General features: G+C 40.8%; 1 protein-coding gene across 1 annotated transcript in view; it reads left to right on the forward strand.

Annotated features, from left to right (window-relative positions):
• PCSK5 (proprotein convertase subtilisin/kexin type 5) overlaps window positions 1-2,612 on the forward strand; it is a 420,656-nt gene extending 418,044 nt beyond the window's left edge. The window contains 1 exon segment of the mRNA XM_036021750.1: window positions 1,921-2,612. Coding sequence (XP_035877643.1) covers window positions 1,921-2,327 — 407 coding nt within the window. The 3' untranslated portion in view covers window positions 2,328-2,612.
• Window positions 2,613-21,286: the final 18,674 nt, after the last annotated feature.

A 21,286-nucleotide genomic window follows, 5' to 3' on the forward strand; every position in this document is an offset into this window, starting at 1 on the left:
AAAAACTAATGATTTACTCCTTTCAGCCTTCCCACCCCCACAAACAGCTGATTTTCTCAGCTCCTCATGTACATCCACCTTCAGGGTCTGATTGCCTAACACTCATGCTGTGTCAGCTAAGAATAATAACCCTAATTACACTGATGGCTTTAAATGAAACCAGAAATGTGTGCATGTTGGCTGCAGATTTTCTGTAAGACTGTCCTTATTACAAAACTAGTTAGTCAGTTTTTCTGGGCCTTCTGTGGCTCTCAAAGATCCACCTGGGGCAACTCTGCAAAAGTCTAAACACTCTTGATTACCTACTCGTTCTTTACTGAGGCCAGATCACAGAGGCTGCCCCTGAGTCTGCAGACCTAAGACTGTAAGGCAGTAAGACGTGATTGCATATGGCGCCCTAGTAATTGAACCAACCTCAAAAGGTCTTTTATTGATTCTTCTGCCTCAGGCAGTATTTATCTCCAAGTACCACACACCAATTGCTTATCCATCCCTCTGGTGCTTTAATATTTCCTCCAGGGAAAAATTCTGTGCTGTATTACTAATGAAAGCCATAATGATAGTGCTGTTACTCTAGAAAAGAAACTAGCTTAATGGGCAAAATCCCATGAGAATGAAAGTTGCAATAAAATAAAAAACTTGTTTATCACTAACGAAAAGAGGAAGATGTAGTGGTGATGAATCAGATGTAATTAGCCAACATCTAATAAGCAAAAATAATTGCCTTTAAAATAGTTGGCAGCAGTATTACATCATTAAGTTAGTATGCACAATGTACCTAGAATCTCTCATAATATAATCCTGGAGGAAGACTCAGATGGCTCGAAAAGCATTTATGAAAAACTGTGTATTTCAGCTTGTACATCCAATGTGGCCTGCTCAGTTTTTTCTCTAGTTCTCTTATACTTTCTTTTGCAGTCCCACTGGGTATGTTAAAAAAGAGGGGAAAAAAGTTAAGCAGCTTACTCAAGTCATACCACTTGAATAAATGGGTGAAAAGTAAGAAAAATGAACTCAATGCTGAAGTTACGGCTTAACCTTTCCTTCTGTGACAGTTTTTTTAGTCCATATTCTCAATTAAGGCATCAAAACAGAGGCTGATGAGTGACAGCCAGAGCTCTCAACATCAGCAATCTTAATGATAATAGAAGAATTGCAAAGGTGGTACTTCTCTCCCCCGCCCACTAGAATAAGGCCACAGAATACCAAAAAGTCAAAAACAGTTGTCAAAGTGTTTTATTCTAACATCTCCAGACTGTGTCATAGGATCCCCGAGTTTGAATTCTGATTGTTTCACAAACAAGCTCTTAGCTCTGACAATGTGAAAATTCACTTCCTCTTAATGGGCCTTAGTTTCTCAATTGTCAAGCACCATGGTGACTTAAGTAAATCTAAGGTACCACACAGAAATGAGTCAATGATGTTATAGATAATCTTCTGTCAAATAATCTTTGATTGATTAGTGGCACAATCATGTTGGACCAGATTTAAGAGTAGCTGGGGAAGGGTCTCAAGTCTTAGCAAAAGTCAAAGTTAGTTATTTGGCATTTAGTGAATCATGGCCCAAGATGTAATATTTTTCTCAGGAGAGAAATAGAAGAATTGATTGGTAAAGTTGGACACTTAACAGCTGACCCATGAGGTTTGGGGATGCAGGAGGCTCCCTTTGGATCTCAAACTGACCTTCATTCCAGAAGGGTTTGATGGCATCATCTGACACAGACTGGGACCCTCATATAGTACTCAACCACAGTTCTGTGGAGTGGTGTGCTTTTTAAAAAAATCAGAGAGTGATTCTACCACTTTAGATGTAAAAGATGAATGTGAAGTTCTTGACCTCAGAAACTAATTTTTACCATTTCATCCTTTCTCTCTCATCCTTTCTCTCTCCCCTCTACCTTTGGTGTCATCTTCCAACAGATGAGTGCATCCTTCCAGCAAGGGAGACTGAGTCTGCTCCTGAGCATTCCAAGACGGCCTTGCTCATCAGCTCCTTCATTATGCTGGTGCTTCTCCTTGGGGCAGCTGTGATCGTCTGGAGGAAATCGCGGGGCAGAGCACAGCCAGCAGAGAAGTCAGGCTATGAAAAGCTGGCTGACCCGAGCAAGTCTTACTCCTCCTATAAGAGCAACTATCGCGAGAGCACCAGCTTTGAAGAGGATCAGGTGATTGAGTACAGGGACCGCGACTACGATGAGGATGACGATGATGACATAGTCTACATGGGTCAAGATGGCACTGTCTACCGGAAATTTAAGTATGGGCTGCTAGATGATGATGATGAAGATGAGCTGGAATACGACGATGAGAGCTACTCCTACCAGTAACAGAGGCCACCCCACCCCCTTCCCCTCACAGGCAGGAGTGTGAGCCTTACAGTTTGGGTTTTATCCTCACACACCAGGATGTCGTGTGGGTGTTTGTATTTGCTTCTTCACCGTGATTCCAACTACATTATGTAAAAATGTTGAAGTGTTTTGTTCTTCCTTTGAGTGACTAAACACAATACACCAGAATTGTTCAACCATAATTGAGGAACAAGGATAAAATCTGGAGGAATTTTCCTAAAAACAATATGTCAAAATACAAAACACAGGAAGTAAAATAAGATTTGTACAAACTGTTTTATGTCATTTGTTTTTCCAAAAAGGAAGCAGGCCTACAGAAAATCTGTTTCGTGGCTGCAGTGTGAGATATCTACTGCCTTCTGGAATTCTGGTATTTCTGTAAATGATTGGGGGGATGAGGAGATGGGCGAGTTGTTTGTCTTGGGGGATTTTTCTCCCCTGATAGCTCTCTTCAGGCAGAGATTTGTCCTCTACAGGCAGCTAAAGAAGGTTCTCCTCCTCAACCATTTAACAGTTGACCCCGGATCACCCCTGGTGAGCAAAAGAGACCACCTCCGTTGAGGCAGTCACAATCTGTTTAGAGACAAGGAAAGAAAAAGGAGGTAGCACCACAGCTGAGGAATCATGTGTTTGCTGGACTCTGATTTGTCTGCATCAATCCAGTGTCATCATGCTCCTAAGGAAGCTCAGGGAAAAGTAGCAGCAAACCCCCTAGGAAGGAAATCACTAACTTTTCAAGAATTGCAGCATTACACCCTCAGAATTTTCTAAGAGCATATCTGGTTGGAAACATCAGCTAAGACATCAAGTAATAAGAACAAGATGGCCTTGGTAACTTAAAATGGATAAAATGAACAAAACTCTAAAAAAGACTTTAGCTACTAAATCAGACAGCATTCATGAATACCCTGTCCCAGAACTGTGGACTCCCCATAGAAAAAGCTGGAATGGAGTCTCACCTGGATAAATCCCAGCTTTCTACTCGTGCACCTAATCCCGCTGCTGCCTAGCCTTCCAACACTTTTTGTACCTGTGATTTTTGTTTCTAGATATTCTAAGCCTCCCTTTTTCCATGTTCCTGACAAGTACATGCTTGAATTTGTGTACCTGGGACAGTTTTTCTGCAGATAATACAGAGAGAGGGACCCTGCTGTGTGAAATTACCTAAGTAGGGTTTTATGGATATCCTTGTAAAAACACAAGTTATAGGTAGTACCAGGAGCAGACAACCACTTCTGGCTAGAAAGTGACATTTTCAGATGATGATGATAATTATAAAAAAAATTTAATGCACACCTACTATGTGCTAGGTACTGAGTTAATAATACCTTTCAAAAGAGATCATCCTACTTAATACCACCATAACTTCATGAGGTTGGTACCATTATCACTCTGTTTTTACAGGAAACCCAAGGCTTATGAGAGGTTAAGGTCACAGAAAGCTAATCAAGATTCAAGGAAAAAGAATAACCCTATTGTACATGTTCTTAATAATTATGCTACACTGGCATAAAGTGGGAAAAGTAACATTCTAAACATAATAAAGGCATGTCTAATATTTTATTTTGTGATATGGTAACTGTATTATCTTTACTAAACTTGTGCATTTTTTTAATTCTTTTTTAAACACAGTGTGTCACTGACACAAGAAATTTCTGTGAGAGGAAGTGTTCGGTTTATGAAAGCCTTCGGTGTTTCTTTTTTCATTTAATTTTTTTTAATCCTCACCCAAGGACATGTTTTTTCATTGCTTTTAAAGAGAGAGGAAGGGAGAGAGAGAAACATCATGTGGTTGGAATGACACACCCATACATGCCCAGACTGCTGGAGATCAGTGCCAGACCAGGTATCATCTGTGTCAGGAGCTGGTGGGGGGCAGAGGGGGGCGAATCACATGCCCCTGTGCCTGGACCAGGGATTGAACCCACAATCTAGGCATGTGCCCTGACTGGGAATCGAATGCACAACCTTCCAGTTATGGGATGATGCTCTAACCAACTGAGCCACACCAGCCAAGGCCTCAGTGTTTCCTCAGTGTTCATAAAGGTTGGCCAACTTTCTCTGGAAAGGGCCAGAGAGTAGATACTTTAGGCTTTGCACAACTACTCAACTCAGCCACTGTGGCATGAATGAAGCCATCTGTGACAAATGGGTGGGATGTGTTCCAATAAAACTTTATTTGTGGACACTAAAATTTGGATTTAACATTATTTTTACATATCATAAAACATCATTCTTCTTTTGATTTTTTTCTCTAATCACTTGCAAATATAAAAACCGTTCATAACTTATGGAAGTATGAAAACTGATGATGAGCCGGAATTGGCCATTAGACTAGACTGTGGTTTGCTGACCTAATTTAAAAAAAAAATGTAAGTGACCATGTGTATCACACACAGATACAATATGCTGTCAAGATTTTTGATCATTTAAAAGCATTTCTTTAAAATATTTTTAAGCTCTGTTAGTTCCCCTTGTAATTCTTGGAAATAAATAAAAATACATGTAAGATAGCCACTATATCAATGGAAGAATTTCTCATCTCTTGCTGTGTGATTACAAAGGTAGCCTGTAAAAAGGAGTAATTTTGTTTATACTGTGTTTTTCATCTCTCCTGATAATTCTAAAGCTCTGATAGATTGAGTTTGACATTTCTTTGTGTAGCCTGGAAATCGTTTTCCAAAAATAGGTGTTTATGATACACAGTTAATGATTAAACTAGGTCAAGATGACCTTAAATATCAAGAAAAATTATGTTGTTGCTCTATGTGAGCCTGAAAAGAAGGTTCATGCTGTGTATTGGTTCAGTGTGACATCTTTCCTTCTTTGTTTTTAGTCATGTCACATTACTCTCAGACTTCCGTTGAATACTGGCCTAGCTAATGTCTAAATACGTAAATACGTGCTTGGAAAACATAGTCACTTTTTGGTTTTCTGTTTGCAAATAACTTGGAAATATTCAGAGCATTCTTGTGGACTGGAAATATATCAAAAGGCTGGGCAAAAAGGGTTCCAGTTCATGCAAAATAATTTTAAAATTGGAAATAAAATTAAATCAAGACCAGATAATTCTATAGGGATTTATTAACAGACTATATCTGAGCACTTTGTATGCACTAGTACAATCAAGCGCCACTTAATAAAGGAGATACTTTCTGAGAAATGTGTCTTAGGCCATTTAATTGTGTAACTATTGTAGAATGCCCTTACACAAACCTAGACGATACAGCCTACTACACACCTAGGCTGTATTGATATAGCTTATTGCTCCTAGGCTATAACTTTATACAGCATATTACTGTACTAGATACTGTAGATAATTGCAGCAGTAGTATTTGTGTATCTAAACATATAAAAGTTACAGTAAAAATCCAGTGGTACACCTGTCTTGGGTACTTACCAGGAAGGGAGCTTGCAGAGCAGGAGGCTGCTCTGGGTGAGTCAGTGAGTGAGTGGTGAGTGAACGTGAAGACTTAGGATGCAACTGTATGCTACTGCAGGCTTTACAAACACTGTGAACTTACGCTACACTGCATTTGAAAAAAAAAAGGTATTTTTCTTCAATAACAAATTAACTTTAGCCTTCCACACCTTATTTTACTTTATAAACTTTTAATTTTTTAACTTTTCAACTCTTTTGTAATAACACAGCTTAAAACACACATTGTATAGCTGTACAAAAATATTTTTTCTTTATATCCTTATTCTACAGACTTTTCTATTTTCTTTTTACTTTTTAAACTTTTTTGTTAAAAAACAAGACACAAGCATACATGCCTACACTTGAGAGCAGTACAGTTGACCCTTAAACAGCACAGGTTCTAGGATCATGGATCCACTTATATGTGGATCTTTTTCTCCCCCCAGTAAATACACTTGGCTCTTTGTATCTGTGAGTTTCACATCGATGGGTTAAACTAACTTCCGATGTGCAGGGCCTACTGTAGAATTAAAAGTTAAATGCAGATTTTCAAGTTTGAGGGACTTTGTACCCCTTTCCTCCAAGTTATTCAAGGGTCAACTCTATCTGGTAAAGGGTCAGAAAATGACTGTGAGGGGGGTAGGAAATCATGATTCATCTTCTGGGGCTTTGTCACCCAAAATAAAAGCTTTTCAATATCACAGAAGAGGAGAGGAGGCCTGGGGAGCTGTTAGAGAGTCTGAGAAGAATGCCTCTCACTGTAAGTGTTTAATTCATTGTGATCTCAGCCTGCAAGGAAAATTATAGATATATAGATATATAGATAGATATATCTATATATCTATCTATATATCTATATATATGGCTTATTAAATCCTTAAATAAAGTAAATATGTGTTTGCCAAACACAGAATTATAATATAGGAACAGAACAAGACTGAGGTCAGGAAGATTACCATCGCTCTAAGTTATTCTTATCAGTCAAGACTTTCTGGTGGCTAGGAGTGATTCTGAACCTGATGCAAATTCTTTTGTATCCTTTTGGCTATTTTTAGTTATAAATGATAGAAAACTCAATCTAAACTAGCTTAAATGCAAAAGGAATTTATTGGCTCACTTAGTCAAAAAGTCTAGGGCTAGAAGTGGGATCAGGTGCTGCTGGAAATAGGGCTCACACTATGGCATTGGGATTGGTTTATCGCTGTCTCTTGCATCTATCTTATGTTGGCTCCATTCTCACCAGAGGTCACTCCTTATATTGGCAGGATGGCTGCCAGTGTGCCAGACTTCACCTCTTCTTGGGTTCACGTCCAATAGGGAAAAAGCCCTACCTCTGATCCAAGTCTCTAAAACTTCTGTATTATCTCATTGGCTCAGAAAAGGCATTTGACAGCTTCCATCATATAAATACTCCCATTATTGCCAATGTCAAGCTTCAGCTGTGATGTCACTTAATGTGGAGATGGAAAGAAATGTAAAGTGAACCATTATACAGTTTTCTACCGTACAGATGCATTCAATATAAATAACCTCAATAGCATAGCTAATAATAAAATGTAAAATAAAGTGATGAGTTTTGGATATTTGTCACCTGAGTTTTTAATATAGTTTTTTTCACTGTATAACTTAAATTTTAATAATAGCTGTGTCTAACAACTAACTTAAAAATTTTCTAAAAAATTAACAACGGCTTTCATAAGCTGGGACAAACCAGATTCAACACACCACTCTTTTTACACAGAATCTCTTCTTCTGTAATTGTTTTTTTCTCTCGATATCATGTCTCTCACCAAGAATTTCCTGTCTTTTTTTTTATTAGTTCCCTTCTCCAATGCTATCAGAAGACCACAATTTTTTTTTGCTCATTCCCATCAGCAATCAAAGAAAAACAAATTTAATCAATACTGCCTTAGCAAAGGCTTTTAACATAGCATGCAATTAATTCTGGAGCATTATTCACTGCTGCCTCTAGTGACATGGACAATTTCATGTATTACATACTTGCTATAGAGTGAGCCAGAGCATTCATTTTCTATTACTACATAACAACCGACCACACATTTAACAGCTTAAAATAGCATCCACTTATTATCTCACAGTTTCATAGGTCAAAAGTCCAGGTGGGCTTGACTGGGTCCTCTGCTTAGGGTCCCCTAGGGTCAAAATCAAGTGTCAGCCAGGCTGGCTCTTACCTGGGAGATCTGAGGAATAATTTTTTCCAAGGACTCAGGTTGCTGGCAGAATTCGGTTTCTTGTAGCTATTAGAATGAGATCCCTGCCTTCTTTCCTGGCTGGGGGTCAGGGGTCACCCTCAGATCTGAGAAGCCACACTCTGGTCTTGTAAATGTCCCTCCTTCTTCCTTTCAAGCTGACATTCATAACACTGAATCCTTTTCATGCTCAGAATCGTCCCGACTTGTCCTCTTGCTACCAGCTGGAAAAAAGTCTGCTTTTATAAGAAAGGACTCATGCCATTAGACTAGGCCCAAATCTCCCTTTGGCTGTGATGCAACATAACTCTAGACAGGATACCTTTTCATGGTCAGGGTCCTGGGGTTAGAGGGAGAAACTGTGAGGGGCCGTTTTAGGATTCTGCCTACCATAGTCTACAAACCTCTTTTAGAAATCGATTTAGCAAAATGCGTCAAGTCTTTTCAATGTGTGTTCCGTTTCAATTATCTAATTCCTTGCTGGAAAATATAAGCAGAACCAAAGTGTTCACAATCAAAAGTTCATTTTTGTTTATAATTTAAAACTACTTCACAACACTTTACAAGTAAGTTTATAAAGATTATACAAAATATGCTATATTAGTTACATATAAAAATAAGCAAGAAAAGAAGTTCATGTATACTACCATTTCAAGTGTACTTCTGAAGTTAAACACCTATGTGAATAATGCAAGCTAAAGTATAGGAAGCAAAGACAAACAACATCATCTATCCCCAAAGAGCTCAATATTGAAAACAAGACATGTGTACAAGTAACCACAAAATGAAGGAGAATCCAAGCAAAACAATAATTCAGGAAAAAGGGAAACAATAAAGCCATTGGAATGCAGAGACTGTTAGGAAAAATAATTTGTTGCAATCTGCGATATTTCAGGAGAAAAGCTGAGGGAAGTGTTTGGGAGAATAAAAGGGTGTGTAGAGTGCGGCAAGAGTGAGCAACAAGTCTCTGTCTTGACTTGCCTGTGACCTGTAAAGTGGCAAGCACTTTTCACCTGAACTTGAAATCACAGGTCAATTTCTACTATATGTGATAGGTTATTGGAGGCCAGATAAACACAGCAAGCAGATAAGTAGCGTCTTGTCCTGTATTATTTCTTTCTTGTGGTCTTGTTCTCAAAGCACTGGCAAGCCTGAAAAGTGGGAAACTTCTACATATGTCAAAAGACCTTGGCTCGGCCCTGACCAGTGTGGCTCAGTTGGTTGGGTGTCATTCCTCAAGGAGAAACGTCACCAGTTCAATCCCCAGTCAGGCCACATGTCTGGATTGTGGGTTTGGTCCCCAGGTCAGGGTACACAGGAGAGGCAACTGATCAATTTTTCTCTCCAACTCTTTCTCCCTCCTTTCCGCTCTCTCTAAAAATAAATAAATAAAATTAAAGAAAAAATAATAATTTTGGCTTAAGATCAGCTTGACGAACTTTGTCTTTATTTCAGTTCCAACAATACATCTCATATCTTATTCTGTCCATTCATAAAGTATTCCTAGTATGAGGTTCTTTTATTTTTTTATCTGGATGGGGGCATGCTGATTGGATTCACCATTCCTGTATTCATTTGTATATGAAGGTGGTTTGAGTCACAGAAATACCAGAAGTTAGGAGATTAAAGATTCCCGGAATGGAATTTACTAGCAGTGAAAGCAGCTTAATAGTCTCCCTCCCATAAACCTACTATTTTGAAGGGATTTGTGAAGTAAGATTACGTGAGGGGAAAAAACATACACAACTTGCTCTGTACACTTAATCTGGAACCAAAGACACACCCTCAGTGCTTGCTCACAAGGCTTTCTTCTTCTTGGCAAAGCAAATAACGCTCCAACAGAGTGGTTTTAAGTAACCAGATCATTAACTGGATTTTCTTACATGGTTTCTCAGAAGACAGAGAAATAGGAGATTGTTCTTTCAGAAACCCAAACAGTGATTTGTTCCAAAACCTGGAGAAAATTAAATTTGATCTTCACTGAAGTGATAGAAGTTTTGGTTAAAGAGCCATACATTCAATAAACACGTTGGCCAAATGCTTGACCTTTAATGACATGTGTTGTCTAAAAAGCAACCATAGTTCCACCCCAGTAGAACAGTTTCTTTCTTTTTTATTTTTTTTAAGATTTTATTTATTTTTTTAGAGAGAGGAAAAGAGAGGGAGAAAGAGAGGGAGACGAACATCAACATGAGAGAGAAACATCAATTGGCTGCCTCTCACACGCCCCTGACCAGGGACCTAGCCTGCAATCCAGACCTGTGCCCAGACTGGGAATCAAACCACCAACCTATCAGTCTACAGGATGACACCCAGCCCACTGAGCCACTGCACCAACCAGAGCAGAACAGTTTCTTAATAGAAATCCTATCTGCACCTTGATTGTCCAAGAGAATTCAGGCTTCTACAGAAAATCCCTTTTTTCTCTCCAAGTCTTGAAAAACTCAAATGTTAAGAGTTTGGCTACAAAGCCATAGGTGATCTTAGGAGTATGCTGAGAACACTGGAAAAGGAAGGAGGATGGCAATCCAGTTTTCCTCTAGGTCACTTTTACTTTGTATCCATGTAGGAAAATCCATACAATACAGGATTTGAAAGTGGCATGAGCCTTGGCTGGTGTGGATCAGTGGATTGAGTGCTGGCCTGCAAACCAAAGGGTCACTAGTTTGATTCCCAGTCAGGGCATATACTTGGGTTGTGGACCAGATCCCTGGTGGGGGGGATGTGAGAGGCAACCACACACTACTATTTCTCTCCCTCTCTTCTTCCCTCCCTCCCCTTCTCTCTAAAAATAAGTAAATAAAATCTTATTTAAAAATAAGTTAAAAAAATAAAGGAGGCATGAGAATAGAGTTGGGGCAGTGGGCCTGTCTGAACTCTGGAGTAAAAACTAGTGATGGCATCCGAAGGACAAAGCTACAGCTCATCATGCTCCTCCACCCAAATCCAGCCAGCCCACAGGTGCTGCACCCCCAATGGCCTGAGCGTCAGATGCTACATTGGAACCAGAGCTGTGCAAATGGGGCAGGTAGGGGCAGGAGATCTGACAGTCAAGACAATTAGGTGGAGCCCTGATCAGATAGCTCAGTTGGTTAGAGCATCATCCCAATATGCCAAGGTTGTGGGTTCAGTCCCCATCAGGGAATATGCAAGAATCAACCAATGAACATATAAATAAGTGGAACAACAAATTGATCTCTCTCTCTCTCAAATCAATAAAATAAAAAAAAAAGACAATCAGGTGGAAACAAGTAAAAACCCACAATCTGAGTTCTGTGGGATTATCGAAAGGTAGTATTTGATCTGAGTTCCAGATTCCTGTCCTTTGGATAGCAAATTTATAAAGGTGGCTTGAGCAGTGTTTTCAGTGTTGATCTGTTCCTGAACCAAAGGGCAAATACCAAATCAAATTGCTAATCAAGAAGTGACTAGCCAGATAAAATCCTTGACAAATGCATTTTCAGCTGACTTCTTATTCCTGGACTATGAGGGATAATGAAGGATCTTTGTGCCTGATGCTCCAAGGATGTGCTGAGAGCACTTTCTCTCTCTCTCTCTCCCACCCTCTCTCTCTCTCTGTCTCTCTCTGTTTCTCTCTCCCATGATCCCTTTGGCCATACTCCATGCTGAGTCCTTTATTGCCTTTGTAATTCCTTTGCAGCACAGCTGTATAACACTGCATAATTTCTCTGTCCTGTGTTTCTGTTGACTTTTCACTTTTAAAGACATGTTTGTCTGTCAAATCAGTTTCATCCTCTGTAGATGAATTTCTAATGGCTTTAAATAGGCTTGACTCTTGACATTTACTTGTGAGGATTAAAAGAGATAATGCATGTAAATATCCATTGTAAACTGTAATAAGCTACATCAATGTTATTATTTCCCTGTCTACCTGTAATCCATTCTAGGCAGGCATGTCACTTACACTGTAGACACTGGGAGAAATCAAACAATATTCTCAGACCAGCCATTGGGATGTGGTTTCTCAGAAAACCAGTCGGGTCAGTCAGAGGTGGCTACATGATTTGTGGTGCTCAATGTAAAAATTATTGAGACTTTGAAGATGGCAGAAGTGGAGCATTGAACTAAGTATGGGACCCTTCCAAAACATCAGGACCTCTGCAACTGCCCGAAGGGCACACCCGTGAAGCTGACCGTGACTATAATATATTCAGAGCACCAGGAGGCTTGCAAAATACATCAGCTACTGCATCTACCTCCACCTGCAAGAGGGAGTAAAAAATTTAGATACCAAAAGTGGCTGCTTTGGGAAAAAGGGATGAAGAGCATTTTAAGATCTATAAAGCAAATGCTTTTTAGATAGAAGGAAAATGCTGAGGAAGATGGCTTGATATGAAAGAGGAAGAATTTCTTTTCAAGATATAAAGGGTTAATTCAAAGAGAGCTGGTCTTCAAATGCAAACATCTTCCTTTCCATCTTAGTTCTGTGTGACACTGGCCAAGTCACTTGAGATAATGTACATAGCTGTGCCTTGTGTATTGTAAGCCTGTAAGGTGCAGAACAACTACGTGTAAACTTGTTGGCCCTTTTAAAAAGACACACATGAGAGCATTTGAGATCCTGCCTCCCAGAACTGTCATCAGTTTGGCTCAAATAAACTTATAAAATTCAAAGCAAACAAATAAATGAATACACACACACATACATTCTGACGCTGGGCCTCATCTGTGTGCAGCTCTAAACACTCTGTCCAGGGCAATAGGCGGGGAGGCCTTTACGTTATCCTAAATCAGTCTTTTTATTTTCTTCAAGTTTTCCTGGTTTCTATTGTCTCTGGGCTAAAAACAAAAACCAAAAACAATCTACCTTTTGTTGATTTGTAGAAGTCTTTGCCACACTCTAACGCGTAGGAGCAGACAGGAGGAAGGGCTGGCGGTACTCACCCAGCCTGACCTTCTCAGCTTGTGACATCAGAGCTCTGTCCGCAAAGCTGAAGAACGGAGAATGTGGGAAATGGGGGAGGAGGCCACACTGTGTCTCCTGTTCTTTTTTCCTGGTAGATTGCCAGCTGCTCTGAGCTGCCACGACAGAAGAAATCTGCAAGGCTCTTCTCCTTTATTTGGAGCCATGGTTTCTTTCTCATTCTTTTCCTGAAATTTTTTTTCAATACACACGATAAGGTGGACACCAGAGGATGTTTACAAGAACAAACTCGTCTTTCCTCAAATGGAGACTTTTAGAGACCTGTGGTACTTGCAGGGAAGTCTGCTATGCTGTTCTTTCCTCCACATCTTCAAGGTATCAGAAAAAGGGCAGGGACATCATGCTCCTTTCGAGACTGCGCCTGGGTGAGGTAAGGAGAGCCTGGTTCCTTCCTCGGAAATGCATTCAGCAATTGTTTCCTGGAGAGCTACATACCAGGAACCACATGAGGGTGACGGAAATGAAATCAAATAAATCAGAATTTCTCTGGGAGTCTGTTCCTCAACATCAGGGACATCATCTTATTCCACTTTGTACCCCTAGCATATAGCACAGTGTCCCTTGTCCCATAACAATCTGTGAAGTGCTTATTTGCTCATAGAAATCATCACCAACAAATGAATAAAACTGGACTCTGCACACAGGGTGAGGCCAAAGTAGGTTTGCAGTTGTGAGTCCAAGAAACAGAGAGTTTATTCCGGAATTATTGTTTATTAAGGATTGTATTATTTTCCATACTAACAACTGTAACAACTGTAAATGTACTTCTGCCCCACCCTGTATAACGTAGAGAAAAATTTGCTGTGTCTTTTCAAGATGGCAGCAAGTTACAATGTTAACTTTGGCCAGGAGAACACCATTACAATGATAATTAGCATTTTTCAAGTACATACAATTCTTCAGGTACTATTGAAAGCACTTTGGCCCTGATCATTGTTGGCTCATTTGGTTGGGCATTGTCCAACCAAAGGGTTAAAGTTTTCCCATTCAATTCCTGTTGAAGGCACGTGCCTGGGCTGTGTACTGATCAGGGTGCACTCGGGAGGCAACCGATCAATGTTTCTCCCATCGATGTTTCTCTCACTCTCTTTCTCCCTCACTTCCCCTCTCTCTAAAAAATAAAATCTTTAAAAGAAAAAAGCACTTTGGCTAGATCAGTTTGTTTAATCCTTTTAATCATGGTAACAACCCAATAAGGTAGGCATTATTGTTATCCAGTGTTTCACAGATAAGATACTAAGCCCCAAAGGGGAAAAACAACTAGCATAGAAACCAGCCCTAGAGGTCTTGTTTCTAATCTCCTGGAATGCAGCTGTTTAATCCCTCCAGGACCAAATGCAAGGAGAGTAAATAAAAATCAGGGCTTTCAAACCTTTTTGGATTGTGATCCACAATAAGAGAAAATAAAATGTACACCAACACCTATTCATAAACCTGTAGGAAAAGTTTCAGGAAATACTTATCCAAATTACCTATCTTTTATCATGTTCTAACTTATTATTTTTAAGATGCTCAGAATCCACTCTTTGATTTTATTACACACAGCTTTAAAAGCGTTGACTTAGAGGAAAGAGCCCAGCCCTACCTGGCTGACCCTGAGCTTGCTGAGCTTAAAGTAGAACCTCTCTCTGAATCTTCCCTTCTGGGGCAATTCAACTGCAATGTGTGTGGTGCTCCCAAAGCCTCCTTTAGGCTCTTCAGACCCTGGGCTTCTGGAAATCCCTCCTCTGCCCTCTGGGTCACTTCACCTTTCCAGGCTACTGTCTCTTTCAGGGATGGCTCCAAGCCACATCGGCATATCTGGTGCATGTAAAGACACACATTTCCTTCCTGCCTCGCCCCCTCCACTGAGGGTGACAGTGCCACCTCCTTTCTCTCTCTTCTGTTGTCTGAAGCCAATCTAGCTACAGCTTCTCATACAATTCTTTTGTCCCTCCTCCCAATGGACACAATCTCTGATGGATACTCTTGAAGAGGATAGACAGAACACACTGATATTCATCTCCAAAGGAATTCTCCCTGTCTCCCCTCTCCAACCCCACTCCTCTATAAGTAGGAGGAGGGAGATGGGCGGAGCAGGTGTCACATTCTCTTAGCATGCCCTGAATTTTTTAGGACCTAGTATTGGAATATGAGGGATTTAGCATCATCTATTGCAAAGATTTTACCCTTGGCAGGATCTTCCAGGAATATGACAAAGAGTTCCGTATTCATATAACTTTACAAATGAGTGGGCTATAGATAGGTGGAAGGAATAGGAAGAAAATAAGCAAGGGCTTGGAGTCTGGACTAATCAATCCGAGTTTGCAGATTACTAGGTATCACGCATTTGCTGTGGAGAATCTGTGTATGATGGCTCTTCAGGGAAAAAAAAAAAAGATGGATGCCAATGAAATAACAAGTAGCCTAAGGAGCTTGCCAGGGTCTTAGAGCTTAAGTCCGGGCCCTCTCCCTGGACATTAGCTGTCTCCTGGTCCAGTCTGTGTACTGGGTTGTCACGTCCTCATTGCTCCAGTGTCAGAGACCTCGTCCCTGTCCACAGTTGTCAAGTTGATAAGGTTTATGTGTTTGTGAACTTTCTGCTTTTTTGATGCCTCTGCCAAAAGTCTGAGTTCAGTTTTGCCAACTCTACCCTTGCACCTGACACACCCCAGCCAGTACAGACAAGAGACGAGCAAAGGATGAGCTGCCAGGTCCTGTAAAAGCTGCTAACTGGTGGGCCTTGGGGTGGTCATTGTCCACCGCCCCCTCATCCACAGCTCCCAGGGTCCTGTGCGCACAACTTCACAGGGCCAGGCAGCTGAGCCTGAGTCTACTGCTTCCCTCCTGAAACAGGCTGAAGACCTGTGTGCCACACTCAGCTCAATTTCTACCTACATGGTTTGAGTCACAGAGTTATCTTTGACTTTGTTTCTTCACCTGAAGTGTGGTAATAACATCTAGCTAGATTTCTCACCCTGATTGTGGAGAACCATGAATTGACGCAAATAAAAGCACACTGAAGCTGCTGTTGCTACAAACTCTAAAACTTACCGCTGGCCAGTAGGTGAAATGACAAGAATGTAATCACTTACATCTTGAATCTGTCGTTACTTTGGGGGACGTACTGTTCTTCTGAATGTTCAGTGTGCACCTAGTTATCTGTGTTTGACATCTACAACTGTGCTCTTACAAAGAACATGAATGATATCCTCAGTGTAGTTAAGCTGTTGCAGTACTAGATATTTTATATTATCCATCCCTTTGCAAGACTGCCTGAAAAGGAGGAAAAAATCAATGTTCCAAAGGGCAGAATCCAAGAGAGCACTTTCTTCCATCTTTTAAAACTTCAAAGAAGAGTTCAAATTAAATCTTCAGGGAACGGTAGAGAACAGGCCCACCTGGGCAGGCTAAGGTCAGGTAACGGTACTGGTTCTGAAATACGGGGGGGAACCTGAGAATATTAGTATTACATTTTGTTGGGTTGAGGAGATAGAATCAAAAACATAATTAAAAAAAAAGCCCACAACACTTCATTTGAGAGGAATACTGTACTGGATGGGAAACCTTTAACAAATTTGAAACACCCGCAAATCTGTAAGCAGATCAACTCCCGGAGCAGCAATAGAAAATCTTTGGAAGGCCCAGAAGGCCGGGACACAGAGGCCTACAGAGGCCCGCGGCCAGGAATTTCCACGAGCGGCTCAGCAGCAGGTCTCTGTTTAGTCGGATCCACCCAGAACCCACTCCAGGAAATTCCCCAATGCCTCAGTGGGAATGACTCTGTTAGGATTCATATCCACTTGCTTCCAGGAAAGTGTTTATGGTGCTATTATGTGTACAAAATGAAGTTGTTGACAAGGAAATAGAGAATGGAAACCTTGAGGGAGGAGGAGGCAAGTGAGCTAATCAATTCAAACTGAAGCTTAAGTATTACTTAGCAATGGAGGCCTTTAATCAACATAGTCTTCAGCAGAGCCCATAGAAAGGAGAGGCCCAGATGAGTGTCGCTCAGTTGGCTGGGAAAAGGAAAAGGTCACCGGTTCCATTCCCAGTCAGAGTACATGCCCAGGTTTAGTCCCTGGTTGGGTCACATATGACCCAACCAGGGCAACTGATTGATATTTCTCTCCCTCTTTTCCGTCTTCCCTTACCCTCTAATTAATAAAATCTTTATTAAAAAAAAGCTAAGAGACTGCCTTAAAGTATGTAGGGTGGGAAGGGGCAGAGATTCCTTCACTTGCCCTTTACCCAAGGCACTTCCAAGAGGCCCTCAGGATCTTTGTAGAACATTTTCAAAAATCACAATTCCAGGTGATTACTAGAGCTACTGTGATTGAACATTAGCTCTGAGCTTCCTGCAAATCAAGATAAAAGGGGAAACACTGGATTATTTTTATTTCTTCTTCAAATTAAAAAGGAGGTTTTATCAGTCTCTGGAAGAGACAGTGGTGTCAAACTCATTTTCACCAGGGCCCACATCAACCTCGAGGTTGCCTTCAAAGGGTCGAATGTAATTTCAGGACTATATAAATGTAACTACTCCTGAACAGTTAAGCAAGAGCTCGGCGCTGCTGCTGGGCAGAAACAAGGTTCCAGGCCAGATAAAACAAGGCAGTGGGCCAGGGTTCAGCCCACAGGCCTATTTGCTACCTCTGCAGGTGGAACCCCCCCCACATAAGTCTTGGTGGAAAAGTATGTCTCCGTACAGAAGCTGCAACCACCAGGTACTGTTTTCCATTCCCCACCCCCCCACCCCACAGGTAATACATGGACAGGTGCCTGAAGTTCAGCCAATCAGATGCTAATCATGTGCAGGCTGTGGTTCTGGTGGCATTTGGTGTAAATTTCTAGCACCCGTGCTCAGCATCAGTGACTGTCCTCAATGAACTGGCTCTGTAGTGTGCTGTTGGCTCTGGTTCTGACCCCTGGGTTTAGAGGTCCCCTTTTCTCGCCCAGTCTCCAGCTTTCCCATCCACTCTCTGAGCTACCCATGATTCTCCCAATAAATTCCTTTCCTGCTTAAATCAGCCAAAATCTGTTTCTCTTATAAGCAACCAGTTAGATTCCCAACCCAAATGGTAATGCATGAGGCTTAGGTCTGCTATGGAGAAGACAAAAGGTAACAGTGCATTGCATACTTATATTTAACTTAAGAGAATTCAACCATATGGGCTCATTGGACAAGAGTATGAAAGAAGAAAGTAATACTGGTTTATTTGTTCAGTTATGCTTGCCCCTTCATAACGTGAGGCTCCACTATGGACAGCAACAGTCAGTGCTTGAGACTCCTAACTGTACAGGGACCTTCCCACACACTCCTGAGCAGCTCAGCTCTCCTCATTGTCCTGGGTAACCCCAGGAATTAGTACTGGTTTAGAGCGCTGATATTTAAAAAAAAAAAAACAACCCTCTATTAATACCAATATCCTGGGGGCAGGCAACTTGACATCTCAAATCTAGTTCCAAAGAGGAAAATTGCAGATACTTTATGGATAATGCCTTTTTTCCTATTTACTTCACTCCTAATTCATTGCTCATGCCTGTTTCCATTAGAGAGAGAAGAGGAAAGAGAGGGGAAAGTGGAAGGGGAGGGGAAAAGAAAATGAAGGAGAGAGGAGGGAAGGGAAGAGGTCCATCTATTTTAAGTTGGCTGTCAGGGGTCTTAGTCTGTTCAGGCTACAGACTGAACAGGCTACAGGCTACAGGCTACATTTTGTTATAGTTAACAAAATGGCATGCCTGGCTGACTATGTACAACCGAAACATTTCTCACAGTTCCGGAGGGTGAAGTCCAAGACCAGGGTGCCAGTGATCAAGTTCTGGTGAGAGCCCTCTTCTGGGTTGCAGATGTGCCGGAGAAAAAATAATTTTTCCTCCTACTCAGTTTCTTCTGGCTGGACTAATAACCAAAATGACATAAGGCAGATTAACAGGAGAAAATCAAGTGTTAATACATGTGCACAGGGAAGTCACATTAAGCATGAAAATTCCAAAGACAGTAATGCAAAGTTAGGTGTAAATGTCATTCTGGACTAAGGAAGGGGAAGCTGGGATCTAGGATGACTAAGGGAAGGCAGACAATTTACAAGGAGATGCTTGAATTCGTGTTTAGTAAACACACGTCTGTTGGGCCATCTTGAAATGGGACTCAGGGAGATTTTTGACCAAATAGGCCTTGCTAGGCTCCTTCCTGTCTACCACACCTAGCTCACATTACAGTTATCTGGGATGGGATCTCCCTTCCTGGAGCAGTCCTGTGAATCCTTTTAGGCACTTAGAGGGAAAGTCAAAGGTTTTTCCTTTGTCTTTCTTTTCTTAAACATAACCAGTTTAAAATAATAGCCCAAAAGGTATATTTTGGGGTGGCAAACTCTGCTCCCCCTCTCAGACCGCTGCCTTCTCCCTGTATCCTCACATGTGAAAGGAGAGCTGGAGGGCTCTCTGGAGTGCTTTTGTAAGGACACTAATCCCATGGAGGAGGGCTAAGGTTCTCCCAGAGGCACGCCCCACCAGACACAGGTGTATGGGCTTCAGCTATTCAGTTGCAGGGAACACATCCAGTGTTGGTGTATTGGGATCATCTATACCTCCAACTAAAACAGTAAACATTTGAAATTCACCTAGACATTGTAGATTTGGAAATGCCAAGACCATTTTAAATCCACAGCTATCCTCCCTAATGTAAACACCTATACATCAAAATGAAATGTGCACATGAATAACATAAAACCTGTACTGTAATTAGGAAAGTTTACCACCTCACCATGTCCTAATAAAGACTGAAAAATCTAACTCAGGACTTGCCAAACTATAGGCCTCTGAGCCACATCTTTCTAGCTGCCTCAGTGAAATTTTGAAACATTGCTCTACGCCCATTTATTTACGTAGTGTCCATGGTCCGTTTTCACCGTGGCAAAACCCGAAGAACTCATTCTCTGGCCTTTTACACACACACACACACACACACACACCCCTTGTCAACCCTGCTACAGATAGTTTATGGTTTTGAACACAGGGCCACTCGAGATATGGTCTATAGGACTGTTACTGTCCTGTAAACTGTCCACCATGGAAACTGAGAATGTTTGGATCTTTTATAGCACTTGACATTGCCAGGATATCCAAATGTGACTGTTTTTCTAGTGACTTACTGTATTTTTTAAAGTATTAATTCATGAAAAATTAGAAAAAAAATTTAGAATTTACAAATTTTCTCTGAGAAAAGTATCATTTAATATCCATGATTTTTAACTAGGTCTTAAAGGATAACAAAATTCAGCCCTAGAGGTTTCATCTACAACATAGATTTTTGCCTTGAACAATGAAATGAAACTAAAAAGAGGCAGGGCCAAGGAAGTTTCAAGAAGTATTTGTCCCACAAGCTTGGTTCCTGGTGAAGCTCTAATTCTATTGATGTAGTCAGATCCCAATACCAGAGATAAGTTGTTTCTAACTAATGTATAATTATATACAGAGGACTATCTATACACATATAGGTATTCATGAAATTAAAATATAGTTCAAGACCTCTAAAAGCTTACATTCTAAGAACTAAGGTGATTGTAAAAATACAAGACATTGGACTATTATGGAGTTGGTATGTGAATTCATATATTTATGAATGTCACTCAAATATATCCATCCCCCTTCTGTTAAGTGCCTTGCAATCGGAGTACTGCACAGTGGGCACCCCCTCCCCCATCTGTGGGAAATATGTTCCAAGGACCCCAGTGGATGCCCGAAACTGCAGATAGTATGACATCCTACATATGCTACATTTTTTCTTATACAATGATAAAGTCTTTTTTTAATTTTATTTTTATTAATTTCATGGGGGCGAGAAAGAAAGAGAGAAACATAAACTTGCCGTTCCACTTCTTTATGCATTCACTGGTTGCTTCTTGTACGAGTCTTGACTGGGGATCGAATCCACAACCGTGGTGTATTGGGACAATGCTCTAAGCTACCCATCCAGGGCAATAAGGTTTAACTTATAAATTAGGTACCATAAGACATTAACAACTACTAATACTAAAACAGATTATAACAATATACTGTAATAAGTTATATGAATGTGATCTCTCTGTGATAACTCAGCTGGCTACTAAGCCGCCAACAGGCAGGGAGCCAATACAGCACAGATACACTGAACTGAGGGAAGATTCCCATTCCAAGTAGGGCAGGAGGGAGAACCCATCATCAGCAATGAGGGCAAGGGAAACAAAAGAGGAAATAAACAAATGGACAACCCACTGAATGGGAGAACGTATTCACCAGTGATACATCCAATCAGGGATTAATGTCCAAAATCTATAAAGAACTCATACAATTTAATACCAAAAACCCCAAACAATGTAATTAAAAAATGGGCAGAGGACCT

This window comes from Phyllostomus discolor, chromosome 3 (assembly GCF_004126475.2).
Source record: "Phyllostomus discolor isolate MPI-MPIP mPhyDis1 chromosome 3, mPhyDis1.pri.v3, whole genome shotgun sequence".
Classification (NCBI taxonomy): Eukaryota; Metazoa; Chordata; class Mammalia; order Chiroptera; family Phyllostomidae; genus Phyllostomus; species Phyllostomus discolor.